This window comes from Dermatophagoides farinae, chromosome 3, assembly GCF_024713945.1.
Source record: "Dermatophagoides farinae isolate YC_2012a chromosome 3, ASM2471394v1, whole genome shotgun sequence".
NCBI classification, from domain to species: Eukaryota; Metazoa; Arthropoda; class Arachnida; order Sarcoptiformes; family Pyroglyphidae; genus Dermatophagoides; species Dermatophagoides farinae.
This window is the reverse complement of record NC_134679.1, coordinates 5644952-5661799: the sequence shown is the minus strand read 5'-3', so window position 1 is coordinate 5661799 and position 16848 is coordinate 5644952. Positions and strand designations below refer to the sequence as shown.

Genomic DNA, 16848 nt, shown 5'->3' with positions numbered 1-16848 from the left:
TTCGTTGAACTCATTTGGCCGTTGACCTTCACCATCATCGTTGCTTCAATCATCGTCGATGCAACAATCATCGTTGCTTGTATATCATCATCATCATTATCGTTTATAGTTAGCGGTTGCATCTCTAAAGATCATTTTTCTAATGGTAAAATTATGGCAACACACTTGTTTGTCGTTGTCGTTGTCGTTTGCGTTGCATGCACTTGACTCTCATACAATGCCACCACCAACAGAAAATAAACGATATATTATCGTCATTCGATGTAGTAATACCATCATCATCATCATCATCATCATCATCGAACAGTAAAGAGAATGGTCCAGAAAACCATTCAGTGGTAGTGGGATAATCGCACAACATAATCATATGCTGCTATCATGTTCACCATAACCATCGTCTCTTTTTTGTTTATTATATTCAAAACAATATTTTTTTTTTGTTTCTCTTTCTTCTTTCTTCATGTGTATTGCAAACTTTTTTTCCCCTTTTTTTTCCATCAACAGCAACAAATAGAAAAATACAGAAAAAATAAAAAAAAAATTTTCCCATTCCATTGCTACTGCTGTTGCTGCTACTTATTATCATTTTGGATCGATCATGATGATGATGATGATGATTTAGTGTTTTTGTTTCTATCTATTCATCCGTATTGGATGCATTTTTTTTCTACGAAAAAAAATCATTTGGATTCTTTCAGATTCGATTCGATTCTGGTTTCGATTTCAGAATTTCAATGATAAATGATTTTAATTGCTTTCAAATTTCAACTATTCGATAATTTTCTTTTTTTGGATCTCTATTCATCTTTTTTTCTGGTTTTCTCATTTTTTTTTTGTTTTCACCATTGTTTCTTCTCTTTTTGTTTGTTTGTTTGTTGGAATCATCACTTGTTGTGTTTGTCATTCTCATCATTTTGGCCAAAAATATCATCAACCTGATCAACATTGTTCAACATCATTCAAGTGTTATTATTATGTGTTTCTGGTGATTGAGATAGATGGACATTTTTTTTTAAAAATAACCGCGTATACCAGAAACCAGAAAATATTTATCCGAACCACTTTTGGCTAATGCTTCTACCAATAAAATAGTACCGTTTTTTTTCTATTTCAATTCTCAAAAAGATATATATATATATATATCGTCTGTGTGTTTAAATCGTATGTCTCTTCAGGGTCTGTTTTTCCCTTGTTTTTGTATGTGTATTGATGATGATCATCTGGAGTATGCGGACTACATACAATAATAAAATTTTACTAGAAGAAGAGCAATATATACAACCAGAGAGAGAGAGAGAGATTTGGTCGTTCCCTTTTTTTTTCGTTGTCGTTGTTGTTTTCTGGGGGAAAAAAATATCGCCTACTACAAATGTGTGTGTGTGTAATATAGCTGCTTGCTTTAACTTGATTGTGTTGGTTGGTTGGTTGGTTGGTTGGTTTTTTGATCGTCGTGGTCGTCTTGTCGGTTCATTCATTTCATTCCCATTCATCGAGCATTCACCATCTCATCATCATCGAACAACAAACAACACTACGACGGCATTCATATTTCGACTGTTCGACAGTCAACAACAAAACACTAGCCATCATCATCATCATAATCATCATAATAATATCGTCTTCGTCGTCGTTGTTGTCGTCAAATAATGTGACCAGATCAACATGAACCAGAAATATTAAAAAAAAAAATTCTGGTTCGTTATTTCCAATGTTTATTCTGGATTCAGATTTTTTTTCTTAAAAATAAAAATAATCATCATGGATCTATAGTATATCAACGATAATAATCATCAATACTGTGTGTGTGTGTGTGTGTGTGTGTAAGTGAGTTTGACCTCAGGATTGTGACATTTTTTGTTCACCTTTCTAAAAAAATTCATCTCATAATTCACACACATCATTATCATGTCATAGAAAAAACCAATCAACCATCTCAATTTATCCAGGAAAACAGAAACCATCACTACCAACATGAATGTGATTCAAAGATTCTTTTACTTATGATTTTAAATCCAATTCAATTATTATTATTCAATGGAATAGAATAATAAATTTTCAATAATAATAAAAAAAATGAACCAATGAATGAATGAATTGCGCAAGTTCGGTGACCTTACTTACTCTTTGGTGGATTTCATCATCCTATTTTTTTTCTTCTTCTTCTTGGATCGATTGTGTATTTGGAATTCGGTGTGTGTTTGTGTGTGTGTGTTTTTTTCTGGCAACATTTTCGTTACCATGACACATTAAATTATCTACATATATATATAGGAATTGATGATCAAAAAAGAATGTCCTACCAGAAAAAACGCTGAACTTTGAACTAAATATAACGGGCCTGATTCGCTATATGTTTTGAATACAATTTGCTTTTTTTTGTTAAATTGTTTAATTGTTCATCGTTTTTGTTTTGTTTTGTTTTGTTTTTTTGTTTGTTTGTTTGTTCGTTGAAAACTAATACACCACCACTGCCATCATCATGTCGTTATTTCATTCATATAAATTAAAACGACGAAAAGTCGAAGAAGAATTAAAAGCTGCAGCAGCGGCGGCAGCAGCAGCAGCAGCTGCTGCTGCATTAGTTTCCGGTGGTCAATTAAAATCTGATTCATTGAATGATCCAACAACAACAACGGTGATCAACAATGATTTAACTGTTGTTGAAAATAAAATTATCGATGCTAAAACGACAATGGCTATGACAACAACAGCCAATGGATCATCATCACCATCAACCACCGCAACAACAACAACAGTCACAATGAATGGTACAATAAATGCAACAACAACAACAACATCGACGATGACGGCAACGAAAATGTTATCATTAACGGAAACATCGGAATCAGTGGAATCATCGACGACCACATCGTTATCATCAACACCGCCACCATTATCATCATCATTATCGATGACCAATAATTCATCATCACCATTATCATCAGGGTCTTTAGCTGATGATGATCCATTAATAATAGTTGATCGTCATCATCATAATCATTCGCCACCGTCATCACCACCACCACTACCACCATCATCATCATCATCATCGACAACATCAATTATACAATGTGATCAACATCATTCAACTACTACGATGCTATCATCATTGATGAATAAAGCAACCGTAACAACAAAATCAAGTGATTCAATTGATTCGGCAACCGGTTCATTATCATCATCTGGATCAACCTCATCATCATCATCTTCATCATCATCATCATCTTCATCGTCATCATCTGGTAATGGTAGTGAACATGAACAATGTTTAGATTTATCAAAACCAAGATCTTTACCACAATCAACGGTTGTGACGACAACAACGACGATGCCTATTTCGACAACAATAACAACAGCAACAACAACAACAAATAATCGGCCATTATTGATGGTTGCGGCTACTGCAGCTACCAATAATAATAATTCTAATACGACAACCACTACTTCATCCACATTATCATCATCATCAAATATTGGCCATACACATGGTTCCCTGTTGCATCATACGTTAAATGGTTTCATTAGCTCATCATCATCTTCCGCTTCTTCCTCGTCATCATCATCACCACCATCAAATGGTGGTGCATCATCACCAATGGAACATCAATCCTCACATTCAACATCATCATCATCTGCATCATCACCTTCATCTGGTAATGGAAGTAGTAGCCTAGAATCATCAGGTATTAATGGTGGTCTTGCAGCCGTTTGTCTTGGTGAATCATCACCATCGGCTAGTTCACTATCAAGTGGATCATCACCACCACAATCATCTTCATCATCATCATCAACATCAGGATCGTCGTCCATAGTCAAATCTTCAAATTCTTCAATGATAATAGTAGGTGGCCAACAGCCACAGATTTCTAAATCCGGAAACAGTAATAATAATACAAATGGTAGTACGGCATCAATTGGTTCTTTGATATTATCATCAGCATTGTTAAATGGTGGAATGTCTGCGGCAGCAGCTGCAGCAGCTGCCGCAATTGCTGCTCAGGCTGCCGCTGCTCAACAACAACAGCAACAAGAATCAAAAAAATCGGCGACAGCAACTATTCCTGGTGCCGCTTCATTACCATCGGCAGCAAATGGTACATCACCATTATCAACATCAACATCATCAGTTACCGGTCCAAATTCTGCATCTAACACTACTGCCACCGCTATTTCTCAATTAGGTTCACATCATGGATTTCCATTATCACATTATCAACAACAGCAACAATTACGATTAGATCCAGTTGCTGCAGCTGCTGCTGCGGCTGCAGCTCAACAACAACAAAATCATCCACAAGCTGGTGGTGATAATCAACAAATGATCTGTATGATATGTGAAGATCGTGCCACTGGTTTACATTATGGAATTATTACCTGTGAAGGTTGTAAAGGATTCTTTAAACGTACTGTACAAAATAAACGTGTCTATACTTGTGTTGCCGATGGTCAATGTCTGATTACTAAACAACAACGTAATCGATGTCAATATTGTCGATTCCAAAAATGTCTACGTCAAGGTATGGTTCTGGCTGCTGTACGTGAAGATCGTATGCCTGGTGGACGTAATTCTGGTGCCGTTTATAATCTGTACAAAGTTAAATATCGTAAACATAAAAAACCAGGTTCAAATAATAATCATAATAATATAGCCGGTTCAAATACATCAATCTGTACAAATACGATAACATCAATAGCCATATCATCATCAGCATCATCATTATCACAGCCAAATAGTCCAATGATGGTCTCAACAAATGGTACAACAGCAGGCATTACGCCTACAACACCACCAATCAATATATTGATTAATGGAAATGGTTCGCCATTATTATCTAATAATACTGCCGCTACCAATCAACAAACAAATCCATTTTCAGCATTAAATGGTCATCATAATCATGGTAGCCATAATCATATTAATCATAATCAAAGTCATCATCAACATCATCAAAATTCTTTAATGAATGGTCATCATGGTCATCATAATCATAATAATAGTAGTGGTACAACAACAACAACAATTCCACGATTAAATGGTACAACAAATTCATCATCATCATCATCACCACCACCACCATCTGGTATATTAAAAACTGTTTTAACTATGCCACATCGTCTTCATAATAATAATCATCATTCAACATCATCAACAACAAATACAAATACATCATCATCATTATCATATGTAAATGGTACAAATGGTACAAGTGATGTTTCTCTTTATCGTCATCTTAATGGATCATTAACATCATCCACATCATCCACAACAACGACAACAATGACATCATCGATTGGATCTAATTCAGCATTTAATTCAATCAATAATAATTCATCATCATCATCATTATCAACAACGACAAATTCTCATCATTTAGCACAAGCTGCGGCAGCTGCAGCCGCTGCTAGTATATTTCCTGTGTTAATTGTTAATGGATTCTTAAATAATGGTGGTGGTAATCAAGTATTGACAACGATTGCTCGACAAATGCATATTATATTGGCTAATGCATCAGCCAATGATAATGGTAGTGTTGGTGAATGTTTAATGTCACGTGATGAAAGTGATCAATATCTATCTGCTTTGATTGATTGTGATGATTTTGCTGAATTCGGGTAAGTGAAAAAATAGTGAAATTTTTTTTTCGGAAATAAATCAACTAATAAAACGAATCTTTTTTTCATATATTTCTTACAATTTACATACAGATCTTTATCAGCTTTGGAATTGACAGAAACATCAACATCATCAAATAGCAACGAATTAAGTGATCGATTGTAAGTATCTTAAAGAATTGAATTGTTTTTATTTGATATTCAAAATTAGTCGAGGTTAAAGTACGCGAATCGTCTCTCATTCAACTAAAAACTGATGACATTAACCTTTGTTGTTGTTGCATTTTTTTAGTTAAAATCAAATTCCTGGTTATAATCTCTGGTTTTGTTATGATTTTTTTTTCTCTATCCATGAAAAAGGTCATCATATTTGACATCCAAACATCATAATAATAATAATGTTCTGTTTTTGTTTGTTTATTTTTGTATATGTGTTTAAAGCAATGTTGTATAAGTGTGTGTGTGTGAGTGTATCCTTGACATGACCTTAGCTCTCGTTTCATCAGAATAAAGTTCATCGTTCAATTAGTTATGTCATTCATATCTATACACGCATGTGAATTAGCTAACGTTTAACAGTTGTTGTTGTTAGAATGCAAAGAATCAGGCTAACGACCTCCAAATATCAATGGATAGTAATTTAAACGTTTTTTTCTTTGGAAATTTTCTTGGAAATTTTTGCTTTTCCGTATATAACTGGGAACTTTTCTTTTCATTTATTGCAACAAAGTTACTCTATACCCAACCCGAAAAATTTTTTGATGATAATAAATATATGGCCATCATCGTCATCATCATCATCATCGTTCTGAGCTAACAAAAACCAAAAAGGCAATTCAACTTTTCTCTCACGTTCCCAGTTAGAGAACATTACCCTCAATGTAGTTTTTTTTTGTCTCGATGATGATGATGATTATTTTGATTTTTGTTTTTTTGTAATCAAAATAAAGAAAGAAAGAAAAAAATGGTTGTTTTTGTTTTTGGCTTGGCTTGGCTATATATAAAAAAAAAAATTTTCTGGATATAAAACACACGACGTCTTTTTCATGACTCCGTCTGTTTGTCTGTTGTTATACACTTGATACGCCACACACATATATATATAGCTGTGTATGTATCCAATGTAAAATACCCTGAAAAATTATTTCTCGATCGATCCATATCAGTTAGTTAGTTAGTAAATGATTGATTTTTGTTTTTGCCACTACGTTCAATTCATATCTTTTACACTATTGATATATAGAGATATTCGGTTATTTTTTTTTTTTTTTTTTTTTGGTAGATACAATGTATCCGATTCAATTCAATTTTGCTGCTAACTGATTAATCGTTGCCATCGTCATCGTCATTATGATAATGATTTATATATATAAATTAATGTCATCAACGTGCATCAATATTCACTTCCTTGTTGTTTTGTAATGTTGCCAATAAATCGTATTGTATATATATTGGGTAGCTAGCTAGCTAGCTACGAAAATTCACAAAAAAAACTTTTCCATAAACATTAAAGAATTTATTTTCGTAAACATTTCTCCAGTTTCAGTGATCATGATGATGAAGAAAAAGAATCGTTGACCTCTAAAAAAAAAGCTACCGAGCAAGAGAGAGAGAAACATTATCACTGACTGGTACCAAGAAGAAAAAAAAAACAAAAATGGATTGGATTAAACAAGACCATGACCTTAGTCCTTGTTTTTTTATTTTGCTTCTTCTTTTAAAACAACGTTCATGACCTTTGACCGTTGATGATATAATTTTCTTTTTTTTTATTAAGTTTAAATATATTCGCTGACCTTTTGCCTGGTTGTTGTTGATAGATATAGATGTTTGAATAGGTAGAATTTTTTTTTTATTTGTTCACCAATTATTATCTCAATGTTTTACAAATGAAAAAAAGAGTAAAAAAAAATTATAAATTGGCAATCGATTGATTGATTGATTGATAAGTTTATTTTGAAAACGATATAAATCAATCCATTATTATCATTGTTTGACCGTAATGGCCTGTGTTCATCTGATGATGATAATATCATGCTATCATTTGATCACGAATTGACTTTCAGAGTTGCTATTATTAAACTAAAATAATTCAACAAAAAAAAAAATCTTTTTTTGGTCATCATTTTCTTCATTGGTCAATAATTTTTTTTTCGTGTCAGTAGTTATTATTATTATTATTACTACTATCAGGTATGTAGGTCAGTAAGCTGTTGTGATGTCCATATATATATAATGATGTGGACAAAAATTTCTCTCATTCATTCACTATCTATCTATATCTTTGTGTCAATATACCATACCTGTCAGGTCTATTTTTTTTTTGTTTCTAGCAAAAAAAAAAGTTCACCATTACTAGTTTAGTCTAGTAACCCAAAGAAAAGTTCATATAATACCTGTAAGTTCGTAACCTAAGATCTCACTCACTGATGATCATCATCATCGTCATTATAAATGAGAGAAAAACTTGTTTTTTTAAATCTAAAAAAAAACTTTTAACCTGTTTTTTCTGTGGGTGTGTGTGTGTGTAAAATTGGCTCTTTCATTCTAGTCGTTGTTGTCGTTGATGTTCTTTTTGGTTGTACACTTAGTTTCTGGTCTGATTGGTGGGCGCCATGACCAATAAATTCACTCTCTTAACCACTCTGATGGGGGTGGGATTTTTTTTTTTTTTTGGTTCACAGTGTGTGTTTTAGGCCATCATCGTCATCATCATCACCTGTCGTCTGTGTGATCAAGAAAACGAAACACACACACACACAGAAAAAGAAAGATAATTGTATAAGCATAATTGTTTTTTTCTTTCGTTCTTAGTCGGTCAAAATAACCAGAAAAAAAACTTTTTTGGTTATATGACTAAAAAAGAACAATGAAGAGATGAATTCTTTTTTTCACTCACACTCTCTTCTGTGTGATTTGTTTGTTTGTTTGCTGTCGTTGTTGACCCTAATAACAAGATCAAAGGTGTGTGTGTGTGTGTGTGTGTGTGTGTGCGTTTTTGGACAATGTAGGATCCGTGTAGTAAAAAAAAAACAAAAACGAAAAAGAAAAATCTTTTATTCTTATTTCGAGAAAATAAAATCAGATATATAAATAACCGATGGATTCAGTAATAGAAAAAAAAGGTTAAGGTTGTCATTTTGTTTGTTGAATATATATATAGCTGCTGTTCCAATATTCTGATGGTTGCCCAAATTTCCAAATTTTTTTTTTTTTTTTTTTTTGGTTACATTATTGTTAATCTATCTTGAAAGACTCAGACTTGTTGTCAATATTGGTTATTTTTGTAGTCTCAGCTTTGTATGTTTGTGTGTGTTTGAATGTTTTCGGGTTCGAAGTACTTTAATTAGCACATGAACAAATTATCATTGTCGATGATGATGATAATGATGATAGCAGCAAATAATGGCGCCTGGGTTTATCTTATTTCTTAATAGTAAGATTTTCCTCAGTAATCAACAATAATCTAATCCAGTCCATTGATTTGAAAAACGAAATAAACAAAGAAACCACTTTACAAATAGATTGTGTTTGTGTATGTATGTGTGTGTGATAAACCCTACTGTAATTTTATTTATCAATCAATGTCGAATTGATTAATTACGAAATACAATTGTTGTTGTTGTCGTTGTTGTTGTCGTTGTTGTTGTTGTTGTTATTTTTTTTGCAATAGAAGTAGCAGCAACATTTATCATTAATAATAATGACAATGATGATGATAAGCAAAAAAAAATTGAAAAAAACCCGGAAATTCCGTATTCATCATGATGATGATGATGATGATAATGATGGTCATTGAAAAATACTAGAATTTTCAATCAAATTCGTACATTACCTTTTTTAATCAAGGGATTATATTGTATTTCATTTCATTTTTTTTTTTTGTAATTCAGGAATTTTGATCATTCTGTTCTGTCTCGTGTCCTAGTACAGACACATTTTTTCTTCACATAATGCAAGAATCATCATCATCATCATCATTAATGTTGATCGCTTCCTAGATTGCGCTGACGTTTATTTATCACACATTTTTTTTTGATTTAATTTCTTGGATCTCTGGTTGTTGTCTGGTATTTTTTTTTCTTTTATTATTATCACCATTATGACCACTTCTACATGTCGATACTACTATATAGATGAAATAGTTTTTCTGGTTATAAAAATTGGGTGTATATAGGCTGCTGTTGTTGTTGTTGTTGCTTTTGTTCTGGTAAAAATTTATAAACAAGGCATGCGAATGAACGAAATGGAATTGAAAAGAAGCAAAAAAAAATGGGAACAAGGAGACATTGAACTTTGTTGGCGGCAGCGGCGATGGCAATGGATGATCATCATTATCATCTATTGCCGGTTCGTTTTTATTATTATTATTCGTTTCCAATGTTTTTTTTTTGTTTTTTTGTTTGTTTCTTTGTTATTTTTGTTGTTGTTGCTTTTCTGGTTAGCGTCAATGTTTCTTTTCTGATCACAGTATTACATGAAAATTTTCGCCCAAAATTTCTAATCAATTTTTTGTTTTTCATTTTTTTTCCATTTCCTTTATTATTTAGATGTTCAATTGGTGATTCAATCGTATATCGATTAGTACAATGGACCAAACGTTTACCATTCTATGAACAATTACCGGTTCATACACATACACAGGTAAGTTTGTTTTTGTTTTCATTACTCAAAAAATTTGAATCCTAAAAATAATCTGTCTTACTACTTTGTCTGTTGTTTCAAATAATCAATGCATATTTTGGGTGTGTGTGTGTGTATGTGATTCAATTATAGTTTAAAATGTTGTCCTTGAGTAACAAATATACGGAACAACTGGCCAAGAATTTAAGTACAAATTCTATATACAATAATAGTATAGAATATTAGAGATCCGTTCAGTACTTCAGTTTTATTTATTCATATATAAATCGTTTTTCTTTTTTCTTTTTTTTTCTAATTCAACCTATGTCGCACGTCAATAGAGCAATGCGCCTGAATTATTATATTATATATTAAAAAGTTTTGTAGCATTCATTTCACCATTCGATATGATTGTATGTGCATGTATATGTGTGATCATCATCGTCATCATCATTATCATTCATCTATCCATCCATTATAGTATGGATAGTGTATATGCAATTTGCTATTTTTATGAATCTAGGTCAAAAGATTTGTACAACACACACACACTGTTTTCGTCATCATCATCATCATTTTGTTGGGTTTGATGAACTCAACAAAGCTTGATTATAGCAATAGTAATAAATAACTACTTATAGCATTGAAATGATCCTTGAGCTTCCTTTTTGTTTTGTATTTTCATTACGTTTACAAATACATACACACACACACACACATACACACACACAGACAAGAAAAAAGTATTAGCAATATTAAATACAAATGTATATATAAATGATGATAATGACAATAACCGAAAAAAATGGAAAATTTTTTTTCTTTTTCTTGATTGATGAAAAGAATTTATATTCCACAATGAATTTATAGGTTATCTAGATTTTTGGATTCGATAATTTTTTTGATTTGATGGTGACAAGTCATCATCATCGAAGAAGATGATGAAGATGAAGAAGGAAATAAAGAAAAGAAAAATGTTTATTTTTCTTACATCTGAACATTGAATTTGTAAAGTTTTTTTTTCCTTCTCTTTTTTTTTGTTGCTGCTTTGCTTGCTTTTACACACACATTGTCATTTTTCATTACAATTCTATTGCCTTCTATTGGATTATAAATTCATAATAATAATAATAATCATAGAATTACGAAATGAAAACTGTTTTCTAGTTGTTGGAAATGTGATACACACACACACATAGACACACACATGAATGAATCCCACAAGTCCCAAGTTCACGATTTTCTTCATCTTCAGTTTTAGCTTTTTTTTGTGTTAAGTTTGCGTAAACAATTTTCTTTTCTCATTTTTTTTCAACATTGAATTTTTTTTTTATTTATTTCAAAGACATGGATTTGGAAAATGTATTTAAATTCAACAAGAGTGAGAGAGAGAGTGATATAGAGAAAAATAGATAATGAAAACATCGAATAATGAATTTCGAAATTTAAAGTTTCTCTCTCTCTCTCTCTCTCTGTCTCGGCCATAGTAGTACAATTAGAAAAAAAGCACATGGAACATTTTATGATGAATGAACAGACAGCATTAGATTCATTCGTTTTTTCTCAATTCTTTTTTTTTAATATTCATCTCATTTGGAAGAAAAATACAAAAAAAAATTCCACATACACTGTAAACTGTAATGTGTGAAAACACATAGACTGGACATGGTGCCCTTGGTCATGTTTTTTTTTCTTCATTTTCTCAATTCAATTCATTCAAGTCATTCATTCATTCAAATTTGTTCATAATTTGATATCGCAATCGCTTGGTTTCTTTTTTCTGTGTGTGTGTGTGTGTGTGCATAATAATAATAAATATTATAGACACCATTGCAGCAATACAACAACAACAACAACAACAAAAACTAATCATGAACAAGGTGAAAAAAAATGTGAATAAATTCAAGAGAAATAATAGTATTTTGAAAAAAAAATTTGCGGTAGTGGTGATGGTGGTGGTTAATGGTGCATGGTTACAATTGATAATCAACAACAACAACAACAACAAAACAAAACGAAAAAAGCGAATGAACGAATGCAAGGTTTTTTTCTCTCTTTCTCTCTATCTCGTTATTCTTGTTGTTCAATCGAAAATTTTTTCACTATTCATCCAAAAAAAAAAAAAAAAATCTATCCTCATCATCATTATCGAAATTAAAAGAAAAAAAAATCAACGAATATTTTAACATTGATCATCTTCGGTATTTAGCAGTGTTTGTTATCGTTTATTCGTTCGTATTATCGTATCAATGGCTTCAGTGAAATTACAATAAAATAAAAAGATTGGATGTGTGTGTGTGAAACCATTTGATATTTCATATCATTGAATGTTTGTTGGTGGTTATGGTGGTGGTGGTGGTGGTGGCGGTGGTGGTGGTTGCTCAAAGTCGCAAAGTATTTCTTTTCTTTTTTTTTTATTTAATGATTATTTGGGATCAATACACTATTTGTAGGTCATAATACGTTTCTCGAGTGCCGTTTGTTTGTGTGTGTATGTGTGTGTGTGTGTGTGATATACATTTCACAGGCGTCCTTTTTTTTCATTTTCGCTTGTGTGTGTTTATAATAGATTTCCAAGGATGATGATCTTGTAAATTAAATTGTTTTGTGTGTGTATGTATGTATGTTGTTGTTGTTGAAAATGTTAAAAAAAATATTAAAAGATTCTAGAATATTCTTTTGGATTCTTGAGAATTTTTTCATTTCCATTTTTTTTCCAAAAGTTTCCAAATATGGGAAGATATATAACACTACCCTAGAGTGAAAAAAAAGTTGACTTCACCTCATAAATTCTAATCCAGGAATTCATTGTTGTTGTTGTTGTTGTTGTTTTTGTGGTAAAAAAATAATAATGTTGACAGAATGACAAAATGAAACTAGAAAAAAAAACAAACAATCAGTCAATAATAAAATGAAAAAACCAAGTTGATAACCACCACCACCACCTCATCATCATCATCATCATCATCATGTGTGTGTGTGTACATTTTCTTGTTTATTTTTTTTCTTGTCTATGGCCTCTAAAACTAGGTCAAAATAAAGAGAAACAAAAAACAAAAAAAAATTTCGGTTATTTAATTGTATGTGTGTCTTGTTTTAAAATGTACCTTCATGATGATATGATTGTTTTCTCCACTGTTGTTATGCAATTTCAATTGTTACAGGATTCTTTTTTTTTCTTAAAATCATTTGATGACTGACATGATTTTTTTTTCTGTTTTGTTTTCTGTTTTTTTTGTTTTGTTTCTCTAGCTATTGACACATAAATGGCATGAATTACTAGTCCTATCAACATGTGCATTTTCAGCCATAAATAGTAATACAACATGCATTGAATCATTGGATATGGAAATACGACAATGTATGACAAATTTAGCTGGTAATCTATCAAGATTGAATGCAACATCATCTGGTACAATAATATCTTGTGCACAATTGGAAATGGAAGCCGGTGGTTTAGTATCGGAATTATGTGCAGTACGATTTGCATTCAAATCATTAGGATTAACATTGAATGAATTTGTTGCATTAAAAGTGATTGCAATGACAAGCATTGTTGCAAATAATAATAATAATAATAATAATGAAAATGGTGCCGATTCTGGATCTCGAAGCGGTGATAATCATCATCAACAACAACAACAACCAGATATTGCTGATCCAAATTCTGTATTAAGGATACGTGATCGTTATCTAAAAGCATTGGTCTCACATTTGATACATAAAAAACCGCCACTTGGTTCTGGACAATTAGGTTCAACAGCAGCACAATTAGCATCATTAAATGGTGGTGGTTCATCAGCTGCATTCATATCATCATTAAATACGGCAGCACAAACACATAATTTAACCGGTGCATTAGGTCCAAATGCTGGTCATGTATTGGCACGTTTGAATTCATTATTAAACTTGTTGGCACAAGTTAGTTCAGCTGCAAATCTATTATTACAATCAAAGATGTTTTACGTACCATTCTTAATGAATTGTAGTAGTAGTAGTAGTAATAGTGGTAATGTTAATAATTCAACAACTGGAACTATGAATAATAATAATAATAACAACAACAACAGCAACAACAATACAAATAATTCAATGATGAATGGCCACAATCACAATCATAGCCACAATCATCATCTTCATAACCATCATCATCATCAGCATCATCAAAATAATCATATACCATCATATCTTACAATGAGACAACAACAACAGCAGCAACAACAACAACAACAACAACATTATGATGTTCATCATCATCATCATCATCATCATTCATCATTATCGAATCATCATCGATCACAGATTGGTAATAATAATAATAATTCAACAATAATGAATAATCTATCATCATCACCATCTGTATCTGTATCAAATCAATTGAATAATTCACAAACAACAACAACATCATCATCATCATCATTAACGAATGGTACAAATTCTACAAATAATACACAGCCACCAACAACGACACCGACACCAATTCTTGCTTCCGGATCTGGTATTGGTTCGAATTGATGACCAAAAACCAAAACAAAACAATTGAAAAAAATCTCAATTTTTTTGCGATACAAAACAAAACAAAAAACGAGCAGCTACAAATACAACTTTTTTTCCAAAAAAAAAAATCATCATCATCATCAATATTTTTTCGTGATTATATATCCTGATTATCTGATATTTTTTTGCCTCTCTCTCTTTCTCTATTCTCGATCTTTCATATTTTAATTGATTGCACAAAAATCTTCATCACCACCATGACCATCACTGCAAGAATCATCATCATCATCACCAATGTGCTAACATAAAACTGCCCCACATTTTTTTTTGTCTTATAAAAACCTAATAATTTGTTTTTTTCTTAGTCGCTCTATTTACTTTATCCAGCAACAACAACAACAACAACAAATGATATGATAAATTTTACTTTGAATTCAATGATCACACACACACACATTCATTTCACACTTGTGCTAGTCTTTTTTTTTAATTTTTAATTCTGGGAATTTTTCAACAAACAAACAAACATAAAAAAAAATCTCGAAAATGAATAAATGACATTAGAAGAGAAAAAGAATCTGAATATTTTTTTCTTTTCTCAATAATTTCTTTCACTACCAATTTTTTCCCATTTTACTTACATATATACCCACTGTTTTGACGTTGATTCATTCATTCATTTATTGAGTTTTTGTTTTTTTTTCTTCTCTTCATTATTCTCTATAACTGTCTCACTGCTATATATAAATCACATCACATTATTACTATTATCTCACATTTAAAACACCCAAAACACCTATCACACACCTATCACACACACACACATAAACACACAATTGATTGATTGATTTTTACTTTTTTTTTCTTTCATATTCATCATTTTACAAATACAAATTGTTTGTTGATAATTGTCATTTTCACTATTGTTGTTGTTGTCGTCGTTGTCATTGTTGTTGTTGTTGTTGTTGTTGTTGTTGTTGTTGTTGTGATGATGCACGACAAATAATTTTACAATTACAAATATACACAACACACATATATACATTATTACATTATTATAGCTCTATTACACACAGCTTATTGTACAGTCTTCATTTATAAATTTCAAAATTTTTTTTTATGAATATTATATACACTTGAATACCATTTATATACCTTATTGATTAATATTTAACAATTTACAATTCATATTCATATTCATATTCATATTCATATACATTCATTCATTTGATTCAGCAAACAGAATTGATCTATTCATATGTTCATCACACACACACACACGCGTATATAACTGCCATAAATGCGATGCCCAACAACAACAACAACAACCACAACTACAACAACAACCAAATCAACAGCAACAACAATCATTTCTTTTGGTTTTGTTTTGTTTTTTTTCTCTCTCTCTCTCTCTCTCTCTCTAAAAATCATTTTTTTTCCCAATCGATTATCATTGTTATCATCACATGAATTTGCTGAAAACAAAATCACATTAATAACATCCATTTCAATTATAAATGATTTTAATTTCTTTCCTGTTTTTTTTTTCACGGATAAAAAAAAAGAATTTCATTTATTTTGTAAATTTTTTTCTATTATTATTATTATTATTATTATTATCATTATTCAAACATTCTTTAACGATATTTTTTTTCCCTCCATCTGGAAATGAAAGAATTTGATTTTCATGTATCAATTGAGAAAAATGGCTTGGCCAATGATTTCATCTAGTTTCTCTGTCTCTCTCTCAATGTTTTATGGTATTCTTTATTTCTTCTTTCACAAATTTTTCAATTTGCCTTCTTCGAAATCATTGCATCCTCAATTTTTCTTCAATTCAAAAAGATTTTACTTTTACAACATTGCAACCAACCAACCAACAAACAAACCAACACACACACACACACAAACATTTATAATTTTCTTATCATAAAAATTTTTTTTTCTCTTGAATTGATGTATTTTATATATAAATATAAATATATAAATTGATATATAATATAAATGATTTTACTTTATCAACAAACAAACGTTTGATTTTTATTGATTTTTGATCGTCATCATTATTAATTTGCGCCAAAATTGTATTCAAATATTTCAAAACAAAAAAAATTA

At 31.0% G+C, this 16848-nt stretch overlaps 1 protein-coding gene across 1 annotated transcript; it reads left to right on the top strand.

Annotated features, from left to right (window-relative positions):
- Window positions 1-605: 605 nt before the first annotated feature.
- Window positions 606-16763, top strand: LOC124494820 (uncharacterized). The gene is made up of 4 exons (XM_075729729.1): window positions 606-5613; window positions 5707-5775; window positions 10164-10257; window positions 13489-16763. Exons 1-4 carry the CDS (start codon window positions 2480-2482, stop codon window positions 14749-14751), a joined length of 4560 nt encoding a protein of 1519 aa, XP_075585844.1. The 5' UTR covers window positions 606-2479; the 3' UTR covers window positions 14752-16763.
- The last annotated feature ends 85 nt before the right edge of the window (window positions 16764-16848 follow it).